Raw genomic sequence first — 14,891 nt, forward strand, 5'->3', positions numbered from 1 at the left:
CACGCACTCTCCAGGTCCTGATCCATAAAGGAAACTCTTGTATACACATGTGTCTTGATTACGCTACGTTGCCTGGCGATGAGAAGTTTTTTGGTGGGGGTGAAAGGAGAGCAGAGGGGATAATGGGAGGGAGTGTGGGAGGGGAGGGGCTGGGAGGTTTTTGCAGTTGCTTTGAATGAGATATTGTTTGGTGGTGGAACACAGCTGGGAAACATCAGGACACGTAGACTCTGTGAGCGTGTGCACACAGCCGTACAGAAACAGGCAGACACAGGAGCATATACAAGAAGTTATTACTACTACTCGAAAGGAGTCCTTGTATTCTCTCTTTCTGTCTCATTTTTCACTTCTCTTTCCCTTTCCTGTGTTTTTTTTCAACACACTCCCCCTTTTGATTTCTCACTTCTTCCAGTTTTTGCTCTTTGTGTCTCATGTGAGTTAAAGGACTCTGGGTTTTGGGGTTGCAGACTTTTGGACAGTGTTGTGTGGCTGATGTCATGGGAGAGAGCTACAGGCTTATATAGACAGCCATTGACTGGTCAGCACTGAAACCCGACTCGTTGCCCAATTTCACCCTTCTTAACGCTGCTATTCCTTTGTGTGTGTGTGTGTGTGTGTGGGGGGTGTGTGGAAATGGAGACGCACCAATTTATCAGCCTGGCTGGCGAAAGCAGTCGGATGCCAGTATGTCTCCAAAGCATTTGGAATTTTTTTCATATTATTCATTGTATTCCCATTACGCCCCATGCCTTGTAATGTGAACCATGTAAGGAGCTGACACAAGAAAAATGGAGCATGAGAGAAAGTGAGAGAACAAGTGAGGGCAAGTGAGGTGTCTTGTGTGGACAATATATTTATACTGAATCTCTGCCATTAATGAATATGCTTCCCTCATCATGTCCTTGTCCCCTCTGTCCAAAACAGTGTCAACCTGAGTTTCTGCATATCTGCTGATGGGAAGCACGTACCAGGCATCTTAGGTGAGCCAATTTTCCACATCTGCACTTTATTACAAGTAAGGAAACTGTCAAATAGCCACCACGGGTAATGTTTTAAATCCATAACAGTCTGTAGGTTAAAGTGTTTTGGCAGGTGATGTAGCTTTTTGGATTTTCTTATGACAAAAAAGGGACTTCAGCATGCCAAATTTCTTCTGTGATCCACCTTTAATGATCAAACCTCTTCTCTGCTTAATCTCCTTCCCTATCAGGCCCTACTTATTATGTCTAATTACTCTTTCCTCTATATAGAAGTGTTCCCTGTGCCATTATGTTTAAGTTACACTGACTGCATTGTGTGTGCTTCAGAGTTTTTATGGAGGTCTTTTTTTAAAGCTGTCATTACATGAGTCAAGACCATTCATCATGCCATGAATGCTCATTTGTGTGTGTGTGTTATGTGTTCCAGATTTCCAGGTGGAGGTGCAGCTTGATAGTCATAAGCACAAGCAAAAAGGTGCGGTGAAGAGGGCTCTGTTCTTGGATTCCCAGCAGCCCTTGCTCCAGAAGAGTGTCAGGATTCACCATGGCGAGCGTGTGTGCAACCACACAAAGATCTACCTAAGGGTATGCCCCCTCTCTGCTAATAAAAAACCCCTCTATGACTGTGATTATACATCATGTGACTGAGCCTTTTCAACAGTCATAATAGAATAAACCAGCAAAAAAGAAAGTGAAAAAAAGAATCAGTAGCTATGGTGATTTTATTTTTTATGTTGTCCTGGGCCATTTTTTCACATCAGAATATTACTCTGTACAAATTGCATCTTATAAAAACCCTAATATGTGTTTCTTTGACTGCAGGATGAGAAAGACTTCAGGGATAAACTCTCCTCCATTTATGTGGCCTTGAACTTAAGTTTGGATCCAAAAGCTCCAGCTGACTCCCACGGCTTGCGGCCCATCCTCAACTATCAGACTACCAACGTAATTGAGCAGAAGGTACATTGATGTGCGCTACACACCCTCGATCTGCTGTCAAGCACAGTTAACAAATCCCTGGAGTGATCCACAGAACTTCTATCATCAATATATGGTGGAGCAGTGTTCCCTAATACTGCACATGTGGTTCTTTGATTGCTTAGTTTCATGCTCTCTGAGCTGATGATAAGAATATCCACCACATTAAGTAATCATTCTTCGTATCACTTGCCAGCTACTCACTGAATCTCTCCTGTCCCTGATGAAAGAGCGAGTCTGTTCTTTTTAATGTAAATTCTAAACTACTCTGCTGGGAAGTGGTCCAGAGTGTCTGGAAATCTGTTTTCAAAATGAAAATGTGAGGCATATGTACAGTGGAGTGTTTCCCTGTCCCAGCAGGAATAGCTCTCAGCCTGCTTGGCTGTGTAACAGTACATAGGTGAGTCTTTACAGACACAGAAGGTTGATATTTCAGGGTGGGGCACAACCGGGCTATTTGCCCATCTGGTTGAAATCTTGTAGCATTTAGCCAGTTTTCCTCTGGCAGTGGCTCAACATGTGGGCATCCTTTCAGCTGTGGCACAGCACGCACCATATGTGAGTTCAGCAACTGCCATCGGCCTAGAGCATTTAGGGAATGGCAATCAGCGGAGTTTTATCTCCCTCTCGTTCTCAATTTTCCTCTCCATGCTGGTCTGTTTCTATCTTTTTCTTGTTGGATCAGGACTGAACCCTGTCATTGATGTCCTCCCCAGATATCAAAGCTGTTGGGCCTCCAACAGATGTGGTCTATCGCTGAACCAAGACCTTGAGATGAGCCTGAGCTAAAATATCAACCTTAAACCTGAAGAGGGCCTTTTTTGCCAAACACCCAAAGAGGGCAAACTTGATCTGTGTGTGTGTAAAATAGGAGTGGAAGTAGTGTCAGACTGCCAACATATTTCATTAATCTTGCTTTAGACTGTGTGAATGTAACAGCATAAAAACAGTGAAGGGTGACTATTATACCGCAGCCTTGGCCTTGATCAGACACATGATGCCCTATTGATTTCCACATATGCTTCGAGAATATGTGGCAGGCCATGTAACATTTCATTGACTCTGCCAAGTTCTTACTCTTTTCAAGCTGGGGTGAGAATGAGAGATGGTTGATGTGCTCGACACAGTCTCAAACTCTCTCAACTTAACATATTCCACATGTTTCTATGAAGAGTTATGGCATTATGATGGTTTATTAATTGCCATCATTCCCAGATCTCATAGGGAGGAATACATTTGTGCTAAACCAGAGAGGATCCCAGTTGTTGTCACCTTTGCAGAACTTGGAAACAGCTATACATCAATGACCTCATTGTTCTTATAATAATAGCATCTGACCATGAGTATGACTTTGATTAATGGACACACTCATATTGCCAAGTTAGCGTTTTGATTTCATGGCATGATGCTTGCCCTCATTATGTCACATGTTGATGTCAGTGTTGTTGTTGTTTAACTACTGTGATGAGCCTACAAATGTAGTTTTCCTGCCCTGCACAGACGTACCAGGGTGCACATGTGGCCAAGTTAGCATGGTGGTTACCACGGTGTCCATAATTAGAGCCCCTGGATGGTGTAATGACAAGGGGGGCGCTTGGCTCTCTCTAATCTCCTCCTCCATTGCTATTTATTATCCTCATCGTCATGAGCATCATCACACTGTGACAGTCGCAGCGGGATGCAATTTAGCAATCCGCAGGGCTTTCCCTGCTGCTGCCCTGCCACACGTTCAGCGGTCATCCACTTATCCAGCAGTGTTTCTGTTTCTTTCTTGTCTTTCCCTCCACTGTAATCTCTGAACCCCCATTTCTGCTTTTCAGGTCAACAGAGATATCTTATGTCGCAGAAAGTTCCTCTAGGCTGCAGGCTTCCCCTTTTCCATATGATCATGTATATACTGTGGTTCGCTGGGTGGCGTAGCATGTGGTGAAAGCGCGGTTTGCCACATAATGCTGTGATGTGGGACGCTGGTGAGAGCTGGCAGCTTTGTGTTCAGCTCAGCTCCACAGGAGGGTGTCCTCTAGGAAGGGCTCTGGGTTGGACCCTGTTCATCATTTCCTTCTCTTGCGTTGCAAACAGAAAGCATGTGTGTGCCGGGACAGCTGGTTCAGGGGAGTGTGTCTGCGCCTGCCATGACCTCACTGAATCAGTCATTGTCCCTCTGAGCCATAACATTGTTTTTTACTGTCTGATGTGCAGTGGTGATGTAAATAAATTGGGGGGGGGGGCTGCAGTCCAGGTGTGTGTGTGTGTTGGGTGGTTGTTGGGAGGCAGGGGTGGAATGTGTTAGTCATACCACATGTCGCATCTTGCTACACTCATCCTGTTGTCTCCTTTAAACGGATATATGATTTATCTTGTGCGCCTAATTCTCTTCACATGTAAAAGAAGTGTGTTTTTAGGCAGAACCTACTGTTTGGCCATCTTGGTTTGTAGCCGCTATTAAAACTTTTATCACCTCCTTTGTGTATCTTTTAGGCTCAGATTCTGTTGGACTGCGGAGAGGACAATATCTGTGTTCCTGATTTAAAGCTGGCAGTCTACGGGTAAGTCTGTTCATTTCCTTATATATGTCTAAAAATCCCAGAGCATATGACTTTCAGGAAATATATTAAAATACAATGGATAATACAGAGTGAACTGTGATCAGGGTAACAGACATTGAACTTTTCACCTCTTCTATGCAAATGGGACCGTGGTTTTGAGTGCTAAAGCATAAATACAGCTGTTTTTGTTGTTCCGCTGCTTTGTTTAGTTTAGCATACCAGAGAGGGGCTGTTGATAGCCACAGTGTTGCAGTAGTGTAGGGGTACATTGTCCTCTGAAGACAGGACCAGAGTCCCAACCTCGCCTGCATCTGCAGCCAGGAGCACCCTGCCTGTCACACTTTGATTCAAGAAATCTGTTAGCATTTTCTCAAAAATAACAGCCTCCCTGATACTCCCTTCTCTGCTCTGTCATTTTGATTTCACATTCCTATATATATCTACCATCTGCCCCCCCTTTTTTAAAATGTATGGCTGATCCATCACATATGGAATAACCTGCTGTGTACGAGTGTTGTGCTCCATCCAAGTTCAACTCCAGAAAGGGAGCCGCACAAAGTGTGATTAGTGCAATTAAAATAATAGCTTGATGTTTTTGTCTGCTCTGCAGCAAATTATGGAAGGCTAATCTCAGTTAGAGTAGTTGATGGGATGGACATGATTTAGTGGAATTTCAGGGAAAAAAGTATCCATCATTCCTCCAATGTTGTTCCTTCTATTCCACTGCCAAAGCACATAACCTGTTTGACCAAGGGTCCCTCAGGGAAGCTTTAAGGTTTTGTGGTGTTTTCTAATTTTGAGCCTTTGTTTGGTTTTAAAAGTGCAATGCCAGTTAGAATCAGACTATGGATGACTGTCAGGCCGGCAGAGGATCAGCTTCAGAAATCCTCTCTCTCCTCCTCTCCTGCCTTGCTTCATGAGAGGGGGCTGTAATTAAAAGCGTCTGTGTGGCCCTCCATATGGAATTTCTCATTGTTCTTAGCTGTGGAGAGAGTGAGAGGGAGAGTAAGGAAAGGGGAGGTGTTTTACAGTCCTGTGCTCTGTTGTACAGCATGTATGACTTTATTACCACATTGGAAAAGTTTTCATTTAATGGGGGGGGGGGGCTTTGTGAAGCTCAACTCTAAAGGAAATGGATGCCTAGCACAACGCCTGAAAATTTATTACTTTCATTAAAGCAACGACAAATTTATTGCCCACTTCATGCCAGCAAACACAAACAAACACTGTCATTGTTTGCTCATAACACAACACCCTAATACAGCTTTAGTCCTGACACCATTTAACCTGACAGTTGACCCTATTAGTAATCAAACCTTTCTGTGGTTGGGGCCTCAGGGACAGGAAGGAAGTCTACCTGGGTGATGACAACTCGCTGACCTTGACTTTTAACGCCAAGAATGACGGTGAGGGAGGGGCGTATGAAGCAGAGCTGTATGTGGTGCTGCCCCCTGAAGCTGACTACAGCGGTATTGCCCGCAATAATGAGGTGAGAAGAATTACAAAACAGAGTGCAAACTGACAACTTCCAGGAACTAATGAATATGTATCTTGTTTTATTCTTTTCACCGATGATTGTCCTTTGCTGTGGTTTGACTCATGTGTCCTCTTGGTTTCCAGAGCCTGACCCAGCTGACCTGCAGCTATGAGACAGAGAATCAGACTCGATACCTCAGCTGTGATTTGGGCAACCCGATGAAGTCTGGCACCAGTGTAAGAACACTTCTGTCTTTTGTCTGTTTCTCCCCCTTAGCCCAGTGAATTTAAGGGTTACAGTATACAGGTCTAAAGTGTATTTTAATAGTGTTAAAGGGTTTCACCATGTCATGGTTTCCTGCTCTTTGTTGGAAAAAAGTTGTATGCCATCCTCAGGTTGGGTGTGAACAGCACAGGAAAAGTCAGTATGTGTCAGGAAATGTTGTGACAAGATGTACAGACTCCATCTGTGCCCTCAGCTCCCTGCTGAGCAGAGTTCCCCTTTTTAACGATGGAGTCATGAGCTGGCATGCTTTTAATAGGTCTGTAAAGGAACACTGTTAACTACATGTTAACTGGGAGAGATAGACAGACGTCTCCATTTCCAAAACCGGTTGTTGCCATAGAATCTGCTCATTTGTCATCTCTGAAGAGTGAATGAGTTGTGCTTCATAAAAAGGTTGAAGAAGAGTGATTTGTACCAGTGATTTACTGAGTGAAGGAGAAAACAAATTAGTAATGTGCACTTTTGGAACACAAACATACAGTATGCCATCTCATTCACAGTGTAAGAAAAATCACTGTGCACAAGCCAGGATTTACAGCATATTCTGTAATTAGATAGATAGATAGATAGATAGATGGATGAAAACTTTATTGATCCCTTGGGGAGGTTCCCTTCAGAAAATTCAGGTTCCAGATTACAACACTGTAAAGAGAAAAGAAAAAAGAGAAAAACACACACATCTTACAGAGAAGGTAAATAAAATAAATAAATAAATACAAAAAGAAAAATAACCAAAGAGCTGTAGGATCGCAATGCAGAAGCTTCATTGTGCAAAAAAACCCAGATGATATATGTTGAAAAAACAGCAGTGCAAATAGTGTCTGTTTCCTGCTCTTCTGTTCATGGAAAATATGGATTTAGATTTAGATTTTTTTTTTTTAACCTAATGTTGATTGGTATCCCTGTTCTTTGTCTTTGCAGGTGTGGGCAGGCCTGCGCTTCACAGTGCCACGATTGAAGGACACGCAAAAAACAGTTCAGTTTGAGCTGCAGATTCGCAGGTAAAGCTTGATGTGAACAGTTAATAGAATTCCACAGCGCTGACCTCCACAGCTCTTGAATGATGTTAGCTAATCAGAATCTGTTTCTTCCTCTCTGTGTTTCCACAGTAAAAATGAGAATAATTCCCACAGTGAGGTTGTTCCCTACAAGCTGGAGGTGGTTGTTCAGGCTGATGTCATTCTACAAGGGTGAGCTCAAGAGTTAAGATTTCCTCATTTGAACTTAAGGAACTTCATCAGGTCTCTAGTGCTTCCCTGACAAGGGTCAGGGAGAGGGAGAGTTAGGATTTCCTTATTTGAACTTTGAGAACTTCATTAAGTTTCCAGTGCCTCCCTATACATGTTCTCACACTTCCACTTCTCTTTTTAAGTGTGTCTCGACCAGATAAAGTCTTCTTCCCGCCGGCCAACTGGAAGGTGACCAAGAACTATGGGGTGGAGCAGGACGTTGGGCCTGCAGTGGAACATATCTATGAGGTAATCAGCCATAGCTGTGCAGACTCATTGGGGCTGAGCAGATTGAGTTGGAAAGCACATCCTACTGTTCATAAAGCAAGTCAACTTCCCAGAGCAGCAATGAAGGAAAACCAAAGAAAATGTACTCCAGATTACGCAGTGTGATTTATTCTCAGGCCGTGCAGATCCACTTTCACTTGGGTGACATTAAACAGTGCTCTACTTCAGGGAACTTATTTGTAGATTAAAGAAATATGTCAAAGCTTCAGCATGGGAAATAACTCAGCTGCAAACTTGCAGCTACAACCAAAATTTGAAACGATCAAGCTGCTCTTGAAGTTTTCTAATGCTTCACATACTTAACTTTCCTATTTTCATCTTCCAGTTGGTGAACAATGGGCCCAGTCGGATCAGCCACACCGTGCTTGAACTGCGCTGCCCCCTCAGTGTCCAGAGTCAAACTCTTCTTTACCCCCTGGAGTTCTCCACTGAAGGCCACATCAACTGCACTGCCGATAAAAACATGAACCGCCTAGGCCTTAAAGTGAGTGACATGCAGATGCGCACCTCTCAGGGTCAAATGGGGGAAAATCAGACAGTGAAGGTCTCCCACCAATTCCCAGTTAGATGTATGATTAACGGTTGGATCCTCCCGCTGTTGGGCCCACACCCACCTCCTCCTCCCAGCTTCACAGCCCCACCCAGGACACTTACCCCACCACTGCTTTGAAGTACCAGCTCTTCCCTATGCTCAGCACAGCTTGACGAACCACCTCACCCAGCAGCGTACTCACTCATCTTCGACATCCAACGATGCGCCCCTTGTACCAAGTTGTAGCTTTGGGATTTTGTGCGGGCAAAACATCCAGTGCAGTTGTTTGTGTTTACATTTGAAGCTTGACAGATGTTGAGCAGGACTGTGAGTGTTCATCTGTCTTAGCTGTGATCTAATGTTTTTTTTCCCCTGGTGAATTGCTAAGTACAGCGTATTTCCACGGGAATTCATGTGGAGTAAGGCTCACATGCTTTTGATTAATGACAAAAAGCCTCAGGGTCATGCTAACATTAGGTCTTATATTGACAGAAAGGGTGGTGTGCTCTTCTGCATGGTGGGGTCAGTGTCTGTGTTGTCCTAATGGGTGGTGTGTGTGTTTGTACTCTCCCTTTAGCTCCAGCATACATCCACAGAACCACCTATTCTGGCACTGAAGGCCCATGAGCACCACGTTGAGAGGAGGGACGTCCACAGGAATCAACTCGCTCATTTGACTAACCTGGTAAGATGCGCATAGAGGAACTCTCATATGCTATAATTACAGCATGTTGCATGCATGTATGAATGTTGTCAGGTCAAAAAGGTGAAGTCTAATATAATAGGTGAATGATAATTGACTTGAAAGGTAGGGAATGAAGAGCTTGAGTTTACAGTTTAGAGTAAATGTGGTTATGCTGTTAGAACCGGTTTTGTGTCACTTACACAGCATTAAATAAAGAAGCAGAGGGCTGAAACTATATTGCGTTGCCTCAAGTGTGGACCTCTTGGTGACACTGGCCTCGCTCTTATACGAGGCTCCTGGGATTGAGTAATTAGGTTATGATGTCATTAAAAGGGAGGGGTCAAAGGGCACAGGCTTGTCCCTTTGTGGTGATTAACATTAAAGAGCCTTTAGTAGTGGTGGAGGGGTGGAGATTCTGAGAAGACGCTGAGCATGGGAGGCTTTTTGTCAGTGATGCAGTGGTTACTTCACAGACTGCTCTCTAATTTTTGGCTCTGGGTGTTGCGAGGCCCCTGAGCCCCCACACACTGGGCCTATTGATCAACCCACCTGCAGGTAGCTACTCTCTCTGCCTCTGTCTGCGGATACCTGCCTCCACCAAAGAGGTCTTTGTCTGTGTGCCTGTCGCTCCTAACCGTGCTCGTTTATCAAGCATGTCCAATGACACGTTAGCATGAAGGGCCCTATTCTCCTGTTTCCCCTGTGTCGGCACTTTTGTTTTTTACGCTCAGTGGGAGAAGACATCCTCAGTCAAAGTGTCTCTTGATTAAACTGTGTTGGTGTTTAGTAATGCTTGGATGAAGCTGTCAGCTTAGGTCACAGTGTGAGAACTTAAAATGACCTGCTTAGTCTTTGAAGACCTTAACTATGCATAAAGAACAAAGGATTGGCTGTAGTTGCTCTAATGATCCAAAAATAAGTCTTTTTATTATCACTTGGACACTTTCAAAATATCTGCAGTTGCAGTACTTTATGTATGTTGAACAAGTGATATATTTGGTACTACTTTTCTGAAGTGTCCCTCTGATGGACCACCTCTAGAAATTTCCCATCAGTTGATAAATTGATTAATCAGCAAATATTATAGCACTTTTATTTTCTTACAAGGTGTTAACCTATGCAGGCTCTGTACATACAGCAGCTGTGTAGTCAGGCCAGACTGTTATTTATGAAGTTGTGGGAACAGCCTCCACGCCCCCAAGCTCCAGATCTTGACCACATAATCCCACCAGGGAGGATATGTGGGACTTGGGTCTGAGGCATCTTTGGCACTGGACCATGTTCATGTCATTTCCACAAACCTCTGTGGCACTGCTGCCCTGGGGCATTAAGGAGGTCTACCAGGAGGAAGTGGACTGATATGCTCCCTGTCTGTCTGAATACCCTCATTAAGTCTGTCTAAGTCTGAGCCTAAAGGAACTAGGCGGGTACTCTCATCTCCTCCTGTGTTTGCCCAACTTGGTGTAATAAGTAAACTAATGCGCTCCCGCAGGAAACCCGCTGAAACCCGCTGAAACCTCTCTAGTCTGGGGGTGGTCTGGCCACAGCAGCAGCTCTAAAACACACTATGTGCACGTTTTAAAATGTTAAACTTACCAAGCTGCATTATGAGGATCTAATTAAGATTGTGTATTCTACAGTCTTGAGAAAAATGGGCTGGTTTTAGTGGTTGGGCAATAATGTGGAGAGTGGTGCATGCTGCATTTTTACAGTCTCATGACATTCCTTCAATCTAATTCGAAGCAGGCGTAGAATAGGGATCATAACATTGGACTCTTTGTTATATTTATTCGACCTATTCCTCCTTCCTGTATTAGCCTTTTCAGTCTTTGTTTTTTCCTCTATGACATTCACCTGGATTTATGTCCTGTTGACTGTTGTTCATTTTTGCAGGAATAATATGTTTTGTAGATGCTACCTGTGCACAAGAATGACTTAAAGCTTATCTAGCATTTGATTTATATTGTCTTAATTCCATTCTCATTGTTTCCGCAGTCCTGCTCTAATGTGGAGTGCTGGTCACTCCAGTGCAAAGTGGGTCTTCTGGAGAAAGGGACTACTGCTATCCTCAAAGTGCGCTCCCGTGTCTGGGCCGAGACCTTCATTGAGGTTTGTAGAAGATGACCCTTGCGTTACAAACTCACTAGACATGCACTGTTCATGAGCACGTGTTCCCTCCAGATGACAAAGGCATGACAGAGGAAAAGGATGTGCAGTATAGATTAGTCTTTTCCCACTGGTGTCTGTGCATTTTCTCATGTCAGGATTTGGCAGGAAGTGAAGAGACATTTTTCATTAATGGGTCAAAAAAAGGAAAGCATTGAGAGTTAAAACCTCAAATGTGTGGCTAGCAAAGACAAACAGCTGCATTTTTAAGTGCTATACAAAGGCAACTGGACTTTCTTTCATGAGGTTTCAAGAATCTCGGGCAAGTCCAGTTGCCTTTGTATAGCACTTAAAAATATCATGACCTGGATAACTGAGAGTCTTCACAAACACAAATAGCTGCAGTAATCAGTTTCACATATTTATTTTTGTTGACTAGGCATCAGGAGTGGTTCTGGATTGTTTCCTAAGTGCTGCCAGTGTGCACAGTCTCACATATTTGCTTCAACAAATGGGATGACAGTTGCTAACTGGATATGCAGATTGCTCCAGACTGGCTGTGCAGACTGCAGTTTCCACCAGTTTACATTACTGTCTTCCTGCCATGTCTGAGCTACACATGGACTATTTACCACCCCCTGCATGCTCAAACACAAGGCATATGTGTGAATGTATTGAAAATTCATTATCTAGTAGTCACAGCTGCTCATGGGATAGGAATGCTGAAAAGATTTTCTTTGCAAAATGCACCAGGTCTCTGTCGCCATCTGGTGTATGACTAGTGGATTGCATGCATTGTGAAGCTGATGCAGTAAGTTGTGATGTGTCTTTCTTCAGAGATCCTATAAGCCATATGTGCTGGAGTGCCTGGCCAGATACAGTGTGGAGAAGATGCCATATGCCATCCTACCCAAACATGCACCCAGTGGACACAAAAAGGTATTTGTCCTTTATTCACTGATTAATCCATTCATTCCAGCTGGCTTACTCCATGCAGTGGTATAATATTCATTTTTTTGTTTGATAAACTAAGATGAAGACAAACTGTGCTTTCATCCTCAGGTGGTGACCCCAGTGGTGTGGAACAAGCCAGATATTGAGAACTCAGTTCCTCTGTGGATCATCATCTTGGCCATTCTGGCTGGTTTACTGCTCCTGGCTTTACTCATCTATGTTCTCTACAAGGTCAGTGCTGCTGTGAAACAAGGATTTTAAAGTTCTGGTATACTTTCATATTGTGTTTGATCAAACTAATTGGGTCTGTGCACATTTTTAGTTCTACTTTTCCTCCTCCTTTTTTTGCAGTTTGGCTTCTTCAAGAGATCTCTACCTTACGGCACTGCCATGGAGAAAGCACAACTAAAACCACAGGCTGCCTCTGAGGCCTAAATGGCCAACAGAGTTACCAGAACCACAGTACCTGGCCATATGATTGCAACAGAGAAACACAATGGAACATGTAGAGTGGATCAGAAAGCAGTTGAAGAAAGAGAGACCACTGGAACTCCACTGTGCTGCACTAGAAGAAGACAAAAAAATCCAAAAAATCTTCAAGCCAAATGAATGTTTTTTTAATTTTGTTTTTTAATTTATGTTTGTTGGCAGGTTGGGATTGTTACCAAGTAAAAGTTTTCTCAAGGCTAATAGTAGACTGAACAATAAGAGAGTCAGCCTGCGGATGCAACAAGATGGTTTCCCTTTGTGGATTCTTGTGATTGAGAGTTCAGTAATACCCGTTTAACTGCCTTATTTTGGTGCTAATTATCTGATGTGTTCACTGCCTCTGACAGAATACAGCCACATGTAGCTTCTGACAGCCAGGAGCTGTGAATTACTTTGCCTGCTGAGACCTGAAAGTATTCTTCTGATATGTCCAAAACATGTGCTTTTATTGACAGAAGATCACTAAACAGGTTTCAGGTGAAAACATTTACCAGTCCATAGCATTCTATTCTACATGCCAACCAAATCCAATCTGTCCAATAGCTCGGTTTAAAAGGTTTTAAGTTTTTTTTTTTTAACATACCTGTATGAGATGTTCCCCTGATTCTTGCCCATTGCAAGATAGGCTCCGGCCCCCCGCCTCCCTGAGCAGGATAAGCGGGTATCGAAAATGCTTGTATGGATGCTTCTCAACTGTTAATGAAAATGATCTCTCTCTGCCTCAGGATGGTGGACAGCGCTGGGTTGAGTTGTTTTTGCACTCAAAGGAAATCTACTGATATATTTCCAAAGACACCAAAAACTGACTGATTGACCTTCCTTTGAGTTCTGATTTTGACTCCTACTGATCACTTTGTTTTAAATCCTGTTTGTTCTTGTTCAGAGTCACCAATGCTGGCATCGTCATTGTTGTGTAGTCGACTGGGATGGGACTGGAACCACCACAGACCTGTGAAACCTCACGTTAGGCTTGAAGCAGTGTGGTGCTTCTGGCAAAAAAAAAGAAAAGAAAAAAAAGCAATGTTCTTCTTTAGAATATTTTGCTGTTTTTATTCCTACTCAGTTTGGGCTGAGGTTATAAAGCATGGAGGCCATGTGCAAGCAAATGACACTTAGGGCAAACAACAGAGTTTATGACCATGGTTTAATGATGTCTTGAGCCAGAGATGTGACAATCAGCAGTGTTGTAGCCTTGACAGATCATAGCAGGATCATCACTCTTTGTGAGTGTGAAGGATCCATTTTCAGCTCGCAGTGTTTGTTACTGTGAGATACTGTATTTTTGATTGTCTTTTGAGTCAGAGCTGCCCGTGTTTAGAAAGAGAAGTGGCTTGAGTCATCCCACTACCAAAAGGCTACAGGGACTGAACATTTAAATGCTTTGTGTTGGTTTCTTTTATTTGTTGTGTACATAGATTTTATGTGCCTTAAATGTAAATACCTAATGTCTCTGCGTTGGAGTTAGGGTTGCGTGTGCTTGCGTGTATACATGTGACCTCATGCATGCATGCATTTGTGTGAATGGTGTATTTATGAATGTTTGTTTTGTGTATGAATTGGTTATTACCTTTCCCACTGCTTAGTCCTGTTTATCCCTATCACCTCTGTAGCTTGAGATCATTGAGGCTAAGCCATTCTGCATTTCTATTGAACATGATAACAAAAATACAGTCAGTATTCTGGATGACTTGTTTAACTGCACGTCAGGATTAAAATACTTATAACCTCAGTGGAAATTGGAAAAAAAGAAAAATAACTATATGGCTACCGTCCAGATGTTAGCATCCTCCAGGATGTCTTGTACCTCTAACAAAGGGATAACAGCTAGGCACTGGGAACTCAATGTCGTTTGGAAGTGCAATATTTATATCCACTCTTTTTATTACAGTGCTTTCTTTTATGTTTTATGTTTTTATTTGTGACCGACTTGTGATAAACCAGACCTTTGTGTGTCAAAGTATGTGATAAGCACATGGACTAAATCCTTTGTGAGGTTCTGGCTTTTCACTGTCACTTGCTTTCTCACTAAGCATACTTCAAGTGTGATACTTTTTTTTTTTTTTAAAGGATTTTTCAGTGTACTCTTACCACTTGCTGGACCACTTTCCTGATCTTGCTGATTTTTTTTATACCACAGACTTAGACAGAAAACACCACCACCAAAACATATCTGAGTTGAACTTGGGCATGTTGACATAGTTGGATAATTTATGTGCTCTGCTTTTGCACCTGTCCAAACACCACCATTATAGTAACCATATGTTTTACATTTGTTTGCCTCATTACACTCTTTTCATATGGCCCCTCTTATTGGATAGTGATTTACAATTTGTCAAATGGTC

General features: G+C 43.0%; 1 protein-coding gene across 1 annotated transcript in view; it reads left to right on the forward strand.

Moving 5' to 3' along the window:
* itga5 (integrin, alpha 5 (fibronectin receptor, alpha polypeptide)) overlaps positions 1 to 13,585 on the forward strand; it is a 31,321-nt gene extending 17,736 nt beyond the window's left edge. The window contains exons 16-30 of the mRNA XM_018681131.2: positions 925 to 980; positions 1,408 to 1,565; positions 1,803 to 1,940; positions 4,437 to 4,504; positions 5,843 to 5,993; positions 6,125 to 6,217; positions 7,188 to 7,267; positions 7,376 to 7,456; positions 7,639 to 7,744; positions 8,109 to 8,267; positions 8,893 to 9,000; positions 10,996 to 11,109; positions 11,944 to 12,045; positions 12,169 to 12,291; positions 12,412 to 13,585. Coding sequence (XP_018536647.1) covers positions 925 to 980; positions 1,408 to 1,565; positions 1,803 to 1,940; positions 4,437 to 4,504; positions 5,843 to 5,993; positions 6,125 to 6,217; positions 7,188 to 7,267; positions 7,376 to 7,456; positions 7,639 to 7,744; positions 8,109 to 8,267; positions 8,893 to 9,000; positions 10,996 to 11,109; positions 11,944 to 12,045; positions 12,169 to 12,291; positions 12,412 to 12,495 — 1,621 coding nt within the window. The 3' untranslated portion in view covers positions 12,496 to 13,585. The remainder of the gene's footprint in view (positions 1 to 924; positions 981 to 1,407; positions 1,566 to 1,802; positions 1,941 to 4,436; positions 4,505 to 5,842; positions 5,994 to 6,124; positions 6,218 to 7,187; positions 7,268 to 7,375; positions 7,457 to 7,638; positions 7,745 to 8,108; positions 8,268 to 8,892; positions 9,001 to 10,995; positions 11,110 to 11,943; positions 12,046 to 12,168; positions 12,292 to 12,411) is intronic.
* Positions 13,586 to 14,891: the final 1,306 nt, after the last annotated feature.

Source organism: Lates calcarifer, linkage group LG6 (genome assembly GCF_001640805.2).
Source record: "Lates calcarifer isolate ASB-BC8 linkage group LG6, TLL_Latcal_v3, whole genome shotgun sequence".
Classification (NCBI taxonomy): Eukaryota; Metazoa; Chordata; class Actinopteri; family Centropomidae; genus Lates; species Lates calcarifer.